The following is a 12043-nucleotide window of genomic DNA, read 5'->3' on the forward strand; positions in this document are numbered from 1 at the left end:
GATATGCGAATGTGACATTGTTTAAAAGAATCCGAGCGTGATAGCGTTAATTATCCAATTGAATGAAGTGACCGAGAAAAAATGCAACAGTGCGAAAATTTTTTCATTATTAATGGCCAAAGAATTTTTGTTACCTCTTTATTATACATTTGCTGATTGTTCGGATTCAATGAAATTTTGTTTGTTTCATTACGTACTTATTATCATCGCGCGAACAACAGGAGTAGAATTATAAATCACCGGCGGGTACAGTAGACGGCGACAACAAATATGGAATTTGCTTCCAATTGCCGGATCATCGCGCCCTTTGTTGCGCCGTCCCTCTCTTTTTTTTATTGTCATTGTATGTCTTCTGGAGCCACGAGGCGACACCGATAAATCCTCTTCCCTTGTTCGGGGAACATCGAGCCAGCCTTCCGGTGACGGACGGCCACGCAGAAATTGACTGACGACGACGACGAAACGTCGAGACACGTGTCATTCGTTTAGGGAATATATTCAACCGTAAATATTAACGCGACACACACAGCGGTGCGTACGCAATTTTTCATTGGAGCCCGATACTTTGTTTTACTTTCGAATACGTCGACACAACATAAACTATGGCGCGTCCGTATATACATATAGAAAATCCTCTCTAAAGTTTACAGTCTAAACTCTGTAACTTTAACGACTGTAATTTTAACCAATGATTTTTTTTATCAATTCTTGGTCATAGAGTCTTAAACTTGGAAAAGTTTAAAATCCTCGCGCGTTTTCATGAATGTCAACCAAACATAAAATTTATTTTACATGTTTTCGCATATTGTTATTGTATTTACTTATTGTATTTATTATTAATGCATAACTTAAGCAAGATTATATTTTTCGCTTCAGGATTAATTTCTTCCAACACATTTCAACAATAATCATAAAAAACATTGTGCAAAAGTACATCCCGCAAAAGTACAGCATCGCTGTTTCATTTTAATGATCAGATTATGTCGCAGTATTAAAAAAAATCCTGCGGACTTTGCGAATAAAAGAAATACTATCGCAAACTGCGCTTCTGCGAGTTTACTGATGGCTTTATGAAGGGCTAGATTATGGAAACGGTAGAGACAAAGGGCCGGGATCGCATCATAAAAAGAAAAAAATAACAAAAATAGCGAAGAGACGCGACGCGCAAGGACATGGTTACGCACAGAAAGAATTAACGAGCGTGTAATCTTTAAGCCCTTGCGTATCTGCAACGGCGCTTTTACGTTTCCTTTATACCCACAGTCTTCCATAATCGTAAAAAGAAACACGGACATGATCGCGAGTTTCCCCATCCGATATTGAAGAAGGAATGAACGATATCGCGTAATGGTGCGCGATTTTATCACGCACCCCAACGGCAGTTATAAGTCTAAATACATGTGAGTTAAATTTTGGTCGCGTTACATATTGCATGACGCTTTTCTGTATTACAGATATCATAAATTTTAGATAATGAATAAAAGAACACAATTAATTGTAACTTCTTGTTTATAATATGAATATCTAACTAAAATATAGTCCATCTCAAAGTTCCATTAAAAAATTTCGGAGATACTTTTCCCAATGACCGATTCAGTTTTGATTCTATTGGCAAATCAAAAGGTTACGTGCCTCTGAGTCCGAGAAAGAAACGAGTGTAACCAGATCACAGAGGCCAATATCTTTCTCAATACCGATTTTCTCCATAACTCCTTTTTCTTTCTCACAAGCTATTTTCGCAATCTATTTAATTTTTATATTTTTTGTATTCCTCTCTTTCTCTTTCTTATTTAATTAATCATGTTACGGGTGAAAAAATAACATTGATTTTTCTAAATAAGTGACAAGTGAAATAATTCCTTATTAATAATAGGCTCTTTATTTAAAAATCAATCTTCAATTCTATATCTACATATATCTAAAAATTTCTAATATATATATATATATATTCCTATTAATACAAATAAATATAGAAATTATTTTCGCCGAAATTTTACACCAAAATTTAAATATCTCAAAAATGTTAATTTTTTACATATCGCTTGTCGTTGACGAATCGACGATCGCGCGAATTTAGGTATTTGTATTTTTCAATCGATGCTTGTCAGCTTGTGTATAAATGAGATGTCACGTATCTCGCTAGGGCATACCGCGATCATGCGATAAATCCTATGGCAAAGTCGAAAGCAGATTTCCTGCCCTGTTTTATTTTTTGAGATTTTATTTACCAACAAAATTGCTCGAATACATGTTACGGGCACGGGCTGCAATATCGTGCAGCTGCATGTTGAAATTTATTGAAATATTTTGACGGAATATTCGCGATGAAAAGTCGAATATTCAGGAATACTACAGGGAGTTGCTTATCATGCGCTGTTGTTTTACATCACATGTCTTTTTCTCTCTCTCGCAAGTTAATTATATTGAATATATATTAAAATTTTTTCTCTTTCTAAAAGGGAGAAACTGAGATACGATACTGAATTTTCTGCTTTTCTGACCGCTATCAGTCTCATATCTCAGCAGTAATCATAAATTTTAAAATAAATAAATACATATGAATATGTGGATAAATATATCCATTGTATGAATATTTATACATATATGGATACGAATAATTTCTCTCTACATATAATTATGAATCTTATTAAAAGTGCGTATCTAGAAAATCTTGATAATTTTTACGATTATAATTACTACAAAAATTTGCTTTGATTAATCCATTCTTTTATGTTGTATTTTACATTATATACTATTTATTCGAGATAAACGAGCAACTCATTGCTCGTCAATGCTTCATTAGGAACTGTTTGACGTCTTTTATTGCGAGAATCTTTTCGATAGCATGGCTCATCGATTATTACTCGACATGATTATTAAATCGGTTCTCAGCGGTCTCTCTCTCTCTCTCTCTCTCGCTCTCTCTTCTGTCCTCCTCCTTTCTCTCTCCTTCTCTTTGCCCTTTTCTGTTTTTCTCTCTGTCTCTCTCTTTCTCTAGCAGTCTCTCTTGCTGAACAAGTTTGATAATTAAGAAACGAGGAGACTGGTCGGATATATAAGCAGACGAGGTTAATAATTTAAGCGAATGGGTCGCGACGCAGGCGAGCGCCTGCTTCACGATCCCAAAGAACAATTCAGTGTTTGCTCATCTACGTGACGTCGCGGAGGCGTGGCTCGGACCGCGTCTATTAATTATTGCCAGCGACGCGTGTTCATAATTAAGAGGTCATACCGCCCGCCCGACAGAGTCATCTCGTATACGCGTGGCTCGCCTAAATGATTTTCCGCAAGAAAGTTCGGCACCAACACGCGCCAGTTTTTCGCTTTGTATTTTGCACTCGTTAGACACGTCGTCGTCTTTTGGCCCAAAAATGCCTTCTCCAAACCCTCGCAAGACAAATTCCTGCTGCTACTTAATTGTACTACATTCATTAATTTAATCATCTTTCGCGCGTAAGACCAAAGTTGACACGCGACAGAATTATTACGTACGATATCGTAGAATAATTGTTCGCCATTAAATAATTTTGATAAAGGTAAAATATTATCGCAAATTCTTAGATCGAGAGTCAAGGCTCAGAAGCGCCTCTACGACGTGAAATTTATAAGACGGTCTCGCAATTCTGGCGCACCCCGTGACATAATTTTATTTACTGCAAGACACCTGTAAAATTTAATCAATGTACGAAGCTATTCCATGCTTACAAAAGATTTTAACGACTCAAAATATCTGATGATATAACTAAATTTGTTTCGTATGCGCAATATGAGAAGAAATTATTGAAAAATTAAACCCAAATATGCAATAATGTGATCAACGAGGAAATATGTTCATAAATCTGATAGCATTTAAAGAACAATGTATAAAATATAATGTGTCATAAATTTCATAAACTGTGTGATTAGGTTTTTACATTGAAAAATATATTGAAAAATATCGAGAGAAGTCTCTTCTAAAAATTTATTCAATTTTTGTTAAACCGAATAAGAGCGATCGAAAAATGACAGTTATGTTGAACGATAAGCACACGAGAGATGAAAGTTTAATCTGGTTCTCCTGGCTCATATGTCATAGATCTAATCCCCCTCTACCATTAAATCGCTGACTTAGAACTTAGACCGCGTGCTCGTAACTCGGGCTTCCTTAGAAAATGCGTATCCTCGTATCTCAAGTAATTTAAGCCCCGGTCACCGCAAGCGTTGCTCTCCTTTTATTAACAATAAATCATAGTGACTTTTCAGCAGGGATGAAAAGTGTACGGTGCCGGCAATAAAATGTATCACGCTACATTCACGCTCTACCGTTGCGCGATTTATTTCCTCGCGATCGTTTTGCATCTGCAACGTGTTGAAATACAATGTCATCATTCGATTGTTAATTCCTATAAATATTCGGTGATACTTTTCATATTTTTCTTGCTCCGTTATGAAAACATTCCGATGTCTTTTATTACAGTTACACTATAACGCACTGAAGATAAATGACAATAAAACCAGATGAATAATAGAAGCATTTTCATTTGGAAAGTAACTTGACACTTCCAATTAACGAGAATTTGATTTACTACTAATTTTTTTCAAAAACAAAAAACTGGCGGCTTGTCAGAAAAATGAATGTTATCAAAAATATATTTCGCTAATTAAAAAGTTCGCTGTAAAACGTTCTTTTTTGCAACGTTAAAAATTTATCTACGATCCCCGAATTTCCCGTCGTCAAGAGAAATACAGTATCTGCTGAATTTTGTTAGTTCTATATATTATATTAGCTATAATTTTTAATTTATATCAAATATCATAGTTTATATCAAATTTTAAAGCTAATATCTGTACAATTTTATTTCCACACGCATACGCAGTGTCACTGTTAGCGACACATCATCGGAGTCTGTTCAAAATAAATTATTATATGGGGCCGAATGTAAAACAACGGAAACGTAGTTTACGAGAATTTATCCCGAACAAATGAAGGCATACTTTAAAAGTCATATATCTTTTAGGCACGTAATTTATCTCACGAGAAAAGTAGTACCCCACTCAAGATTATCCCCTTAAACGCTGAAGGATCCCTCAATCGCATAGCTCTTCTTTTCCCTCAACAGCCTTAACCGCGACTCTCGCTCTTTCTTTCTCACCCTCTTTTTCTCATATTCTCTGTCCGATTCGTAAGCTGGATTTACGAGTTCGCCGCGCGTCTGGTCGTGCGACACTATCCGCTCGCGGGACGTTTTCCCGTCTCACCGTTCAATGAATCATCACCGGCGAAATCTTTCTTCCTTTTCCGTGGATTATCGTCATACGGCAAATAGACGAAGGGGCGCTTCTCAATGTACGCCGTCCAATATAATTATGTCGCTCTGTAAATTTACGCGCAAATAATCGTCATAATGACCGGATAATTGCCGCGTCCGTTCGGTACATGAGTTAAACGAGCAGTAATTATCGTTCGCTATACGAACGGTTAATCGTTACGATTAACGATGAATAATTTCGCGCTTATTTTTTGCGTAATTAAATCTTATGACTTCATTAAAGTTTTATCGCGCCTCTTTCGCGCGTATTCCGAGCTAGGATTCATCAAATTGGAATTAACGTTCTGCATGGTGCTTTTTTCTAGAGCAGACTGAAAAGTTTGACGCGCGTGAATTTTTAATAATCCGAAACGCGAAAGATCGAATGCAAAAAAAATCGTGCGAAAAATAGCAAAAAGAAATCGGTTGTGCGTCCAGGTAAAAAATTCAAATTTTTAAGGTGACGTTTTCCAGTCAATCTGCTCTAGTTAGTAACTGTTCATTCTTATCGTTTTTTGCATGCTTACATTTTCACTCAACTTGATGCATAATTAACCAGTTAATATTGACTTTCTGCAACATTAATTTCCTCCAATTGTTAAATTTATTATGCGACTTAAATACGCTTTATTCATATTTTATTTTTCATTAATTGTCGTTAAACCGCCATTGTTTGCGGTATGAAATGCAAGTATAATCGTGTTTAAAAGAAACGAAATTTTTTTAAAATAATATTCTTAGATTTTATTATATACGGTGTGATAAAATGTTTCTAAAGATTATATCAGACTTTTAAAAGCTAATTAATTATATCATTTTAAATGACAATTTTTATAATTAATATTTATATATTTTGAGCAATTTTTTACTTGGCTTTTAATTTCGTTTAACTTTTCGTGATGTAAAAAAAAGGGCGCGTCGAATATTTTACTTTGGGAAATCGAAACTGCGGAACCTTAAATAAAGATAAAACGTAATGCAAATAAGGGTTGCATTTAAGCAGAGCGGAAGCTGCGGGAGCTGAAAGTCGATCGGAAACGAGAAAACTTTTTCACCATTGTTAATCTACATGTTCCACTCGCTCGATCGTCGAAAGTTACGAATGCACCGATTCGCCCGGAGCCTCGCGATTAAATGCGATTCAGCGAGCGAATCTATCTGCCGATCTATCCGCTGTAAAGAATCGATACGAAGCGCAACCGGAAAACTAGCCTGATTGTATTTGCATGCGCTCAGGCTCGACTCAGGGCTCCGATATTAATTGGGAAAGCAATTTTATGCAACGGACAACATTAAAAGGACCGTCGTGTTGTTGGAGAATGCGCATTTTATTTTCGTACGCATTTTAGTTTGTCTAGAATAAAAGCATCTCGACTTTCGGTAAATCGAAAATAAAAATCTCCCGCACTTTAAATATTTTTTATCCTTATTTTTTAACGTGGTCGTATATTAACGGGAACTAGTTTAAGCTTTCGCCGAAAACAAATTGAGATGACTCGCCAACGTGCGTAACAGGATCTATTTAAAGGGGATCTGACGATATCATATCGCGATATATATTCTTCTCTTGTCACGTTGCGAAAAGAATGTAAACTTTAAATGGAATAGAAAACGTTCGTTCTCAGTCCATCTTTATTTATCAATATAAACAAACGTAAAGATTAATATTGAAGCGTAAAGAGACCACAACCACAAGCTCAAAGATTCTTTTTCACACGATACGAAAAAGATAGAACATCTCTGTGAAGCAATGCCAAGAATGGGGACACGGCTTCTCGGCAACACGAATGGCGGGGGGGGGGGAATGGGGCAGAATATTAATGATAAAAATATTTTTTATAGGCTCTAGAGTGTATTCATTTCCGAGCCTATCTATTTCGAGGCAATAGATTATACTATATTAGTTCACATTTGTGACATATTATATACACAAATCTATTGCCTCGATATCGAAATAAAAAAATAACTCACCAGCCGATGCGCAACAGCGGAGTTAGCTTACAGCTGCAACCCTGCGTTGATCTGTAACATGTAAATATTTTTATATTAAAGCAGCGTCCAAGAGAGACGACCGATACTTGAAGTATATATAAGTAATTAGTAAATAATTATCGCGCCCGTTAAATTTTTAGCCAGTCGCGAAGGATGGCCATTACTATAAGTTGAAAAGTGCTATATTCGGTTTTCGGTGCTAGTTACTCCGTCGCCAGAAAGTTAAAAGTTCGTCAACTCTCTTCTTGACAACCACAACTGACAAACGGAGCGCAAACGGAAATAACACTTTTCAATTAGCAGTTGCCATCATTCGCGCGACTCGCGACGAAGGACGGAGCGTTTGCGACGTATTATTGTAGAATGGCCCTAGAGAGAGACGCGACGTGTGTACGCGCTACGTAATATCTCGCGTATCGCATATATGCCGGAGATCAAACTCCGACCGAAATTGCGCCGGGGTTAAACTTGGAAAGCAGCGGAATCCGCCACAGAACAGCAAAATAATAAACAATCACTCACCCCACGGATGCCCCGCTGTCGCCCGATGCCTCCCAGGCCCCCTCCTCCTCTCCTCGGTCCTCTCGTCGTCGGAGCACTCACTCACGACACGACGCGAAACAACGTTCAGACGTTCACGCACGAAAATCGACGCGATATCGTCGCTTATGATCGCGCGACGCGCGACACATTCGACGCTTTGCACGGCACTCCCGGTATTAATCTCGCGACGCGCCGCGTACTTCTTGTTACACGGCGACGAAAGAATAATTACGGCGGAGAAGCTACTTGACGCCCGTTGGCCGTGACGTGTGAGACGTGTCCCGCAGCCGCAGCCCGCAGTTAGACGTTAACATGGCGGAGAGAATTTCGTAAATCGCGCGGCCAACTTCACACTTCACTCGCCCGGAGCAACTGTCGCGAGAGGACGCTACACTTGCCGCTTGTTGGACACTTTTGGTTAACAATACAATTGAATCGATTTATGAACACTGTATCACACATGTGTATCATATCAATTTTCATATGCTTACGCATTATGCGTTGTGCAGAAGTGTGCGCTCCCCGCTTTACTCCCCGATATGCGATCACTGCGATCCGAGAGCAACGACGCAACGACGTGAGAGAACGGGGTCGCAGGCGCCGCGGTAACACGAGTGGTGGAGATCGAAGATCGAACGGGGAGAAAGTGACCAGGCACGGCGCGCCGAGCGCGCGCTCGGTGGTGCGTATAAACAGCCTACCCCCACTCCATCTCCACCATTCGAGTTGCCGAGAAGCCGTTAGTCGCGGCGCGACGCCCGCGCCCCGCGCCCCTGTTACCGCTCGCGGATCGTAACGCAGAGTGATACACGAATTATATCGCTTATATCGCAGCACGCAAAAGTAATTTTGGCACGCTTGGCGTTACGTTCAAAGTGCGAAAAGTCTTGTCAGGTGTGGGAAAGGCAAGTGTAGCGTGAGTAGCGTCTTCGCGACGCGTCGGCGTCGGGCGTCGGTTGCTCCGGGCGAGTGAAGTTGGCCGCGCGTTTCACGAAATTCTCTCCGCCATCTTAGCGTACTCTACCTGCGTAACCTGCGGAGTGCGGGACGTTACGGGTCGACGGGCGTCGAGCGGATCGCATAGTTTCGCAGCTTCTCCGCCGTAATTCTTCTATTGCTGTATAACCAAGTACGCGCCGCGTTGCGAGATTAATACCGGAAGTGCCGTGCAAAGCGTCGCGCGATCATCTTAGCGACGATATTTTCGTGATGCGATAACGGCGAAGGCCTGCGAAGGGGAGGAGGGGGCCTGGGAGGCATCGGGCGACAGCGAGGCGACCGTGGGGTGAGTAAATGTTATTCCTTCACTCTTTCGCTGTCCCGCGGCGGCTCCGTCACTTTCTTAAGCGCGATTCGAGCTCCGGCGCTATTTCGTAATTTCAAAGTTTGATCGGAGTTCGATCTCCGGCATAGGGAATTATTACGTCGCGAACGTCGCGTGGTCGCGTCTCTTTTATTCGTAATTCGTAATACTGCTTGCACGATTTTTCGAGAATGAATACATGCCGAACACACCGTGGCACCGTGTCTCGTCTCTCGTCACGTCACAGTCTACCCATCACTCGTGTTGCCGAGAAGCCGCGGCCTCGGCCTCGGGATTCGTGATCTGTTCTCGCTGTGAAATATATTTCATCAATAATGCCGAATATTTTCAACAAATCGTCTTTATAGCAAAAGAGAGGGCAGTTGCCGAAAAATTCCCCGCGAAGCAATATTCTCTTATCGATCCAACGTGATTTTGTTTTCCAACACGCGCATCGATCTTTTTTTCTCTATTTCTCTTATCGCGAGAGTATCCGCCTATCACGCCAAGATAAAACCCCGAACTAACGATAAGATGATTAATCTCTCCATGACGATGAACCCGGTTTTCGTTTTCGTAGGAAGAAACTGATATTTAAAAAGTGGTTGTTTACAGGACGCGCGATTTCGTGCGTCGTAACAAAACGTTAGTCGAAGTACACGGGGCACGTTTTCAACGTTGCCTCCGTGTCGCCTATATTGCTGTCATAAATCTAACAAGGCGGCCCCCGACCGCCGCCTGTACTTCCGACCGGCACCGGCTTGACCTCCACATCCGATAAAATAGCCGTCCATACGCTCCCTAGCTCGTATTATTTGCGCTTATTTAATGAACCGCCGGAATCACCGGAGGCACCGCACCGCGAAACGTTCCGCGACGTGCCTGTTGAGAACAAACGCGGAAAATCGATTTGTAAATCCTTCTCTATATAAATACGTCGCGTCGCGATTTCAGTCTTCTCTGTTTTTGTTCGTCTTTCACGAGACTCTCCTGCAGCAGAAACAATAGTTGCGAAATACATTTCTTTCCGCGTCACGCCACGTCCACAGGGGATGCTGCGTTATATATCTTGTATTTCTACGATAATACATATATGTTATTTATGGAAAATGGAAATGGCCCGTACGATACGTGCCGCATATTATATTTCGCGAAATGTACAACCGTAACTAGCCGTAAATATGCATCTACGTGCGTAAATGCATTAAGGGAAACGTATATATGAATCGATTGTTTTTCATATTATATTTTTTGCCCGGCTTTCACAGATATTTTAAAATTCCATCGGCACTGTGTAACGTTAAACGTAATAATTACCAGATTCACATTCGCGTCACAATGCAACCATCGCGTTGCTGCCGATGCCGGCTAAATCGAAAAGCTAACGCTTGAACGCTACTCAAATCAGGACCTAGACCAGCCGTGTTGGAAAATAGCTCCGTTTCAATCAGCATCCTCAATAAATATTCGCGATGTTATTATTTAATGGCTGCGAAAATGTGCCGCGTCAGCAATGGAGATTTTTACGGCGCGATCGAATGTTCGCCGCAATAAAAACGACGTACGAGATCCTATGCGCGGAAAATGTCGGAAATATTGTTCATATCGATTTAATAAAACGCCCGCGTAGCGGTGCACCGTGGAAATGACGGTGTTCTGCTCGCGAGGAGCAAGAAGAGAGAATATTCTAGACGAAATTTCCTTTCTCCTGTTATCTCGACATGATCGAGGATACGACGCGAAAACCGCTACGACCTCCCCGGCTCTTGTCAGGGTTTTGTTCTCTCGCGAAAACAGATTCTTATATTTAATTGACGTTCTCGTGTGTACATCGCGAAACGCATTATTGCCGTCATGTCGCGTGTTTGACGGAAAAACGCTGCGTACCTCGTTGGAGAAAGCAATTGTTAGCGTGCCGTTTTTCCTCTCGATTTTCCATCGGTGTGACCGTGCTGGCGAGCGAGCGAGCGAACCATCGAGTTTCGAGAAATAAATCTTGATGTTGCTGAGATTCGTCGTGGACCAGTGGAGTGGAAAATTGGACTACGTCACCGTGTTTGGCTCGTGCCGACATTTCTTACTTTTAATATTCAATAAACAAGGAATTTGTACCCTGTCGCGGGATATTATTTTCGCGCGACTTCCGCCGCGTTCATTTTGCGTATATAGGACTTGCGGAAATCGGTGCATTTCGCCCGACGTTCACATCGATAATGTAAATTTTTCCTACAAACTTTTAACTTTTAAATTATTAGTGCTTCCCCGCGTCGCAAGAAAAGAAAATTGCATTATATAATTCTGAATAAATAAATAAACATTTATTTTTAAAAAAGTTCAATAAACAAGAGAAGCGTTTTGCAGATATAAACAAAATCCGTATGTTATTTAATCTTTCGAGTTATAGTCCAGTATATGTGCACTAGGTAAAGGCACGATCCAGTTGTCGACCTGTTTATTCATCCCTAAGACAATGGTACGATAACGCCGCGTTAAACACGCGCTACCACAACAGATTCGAAATGGTATTACGCCAGGCCGATGTGTCTTCATAATGGCGATAATATGAGCGACTAATATTTGCAAAAGTTGCAGTGTAACGTGACAGGTAACGTTACAGTAGCGAACCACTATGCATTTCCTATATGCATTCGTGAAAAAGTAAAATACATGCATGTTGACGACAGGTAACGAACTCGAACGGGTGCATTCTATTAAGATAAACGTGCAAAACGCGTAATACTCGCTTAAAAAGAATATTAAAATAACCGTTGTGCGATGACAATATTATTATGTATTATGTGTGTATATTGTACAATATAGTATTATAATAATAGTAAGAGCGTTGAGCGTTTTTGTCTTGCGAGTCCATCGCTAATGGCGTTTCTCTGACTGGATGTTCTTTGTTTCTGTTACAGAG

General features: G+C 40.4%; 1 protein-coding gene across 9 annotated transcripts in view; it reads left to right on the top strand.

Moving 5' to 3' along the window:
* The window catches only part of LOC143900330 (disks large 1 tumor suppressor protein-like), a 332595-nt gene that overhangs the window by 197916 nt on the left and 122636 nt on the right, over window positions 1–12043 (top strand). For 8 of the 9 annotated variants that reach the window (XM_077411538.1, XM_077411537.1, XM_077411543.1 and 5 more), the window contains one exon: window positions 12042–12043. This exon is cut by the window's right edge and continues 34 nt beyond it. The exons of the other annotated variant lie outside the window; for it this stretch is intronic. In XM_077411538.1, the coding sequence (XP_077267664.1) occupies window positions 12042–12043 (2 nt within the window). The remainder of the gene's footprint in view (window positions 1–12041) is intronic. 9 annotated transcript variants of the gene reach the window in all.

This window comes from Temnothorax americanus, unplaced genomic scaffold, assembly GCF_048541705.1.
Source record: "Temnothorax americanus isolate GAGA-0224 unplaced genomic scaffold, ASM4854170v1 Scaffold3, whole genome shotgun sequence".
Classification (NCBI taxonomy): domain Eukaryota; kingdom Metazoa; phylum Arthropoda; class Insecta; order Hymenoptera; family Formicidae; genus Temnothorax; species Temnothorax americanus.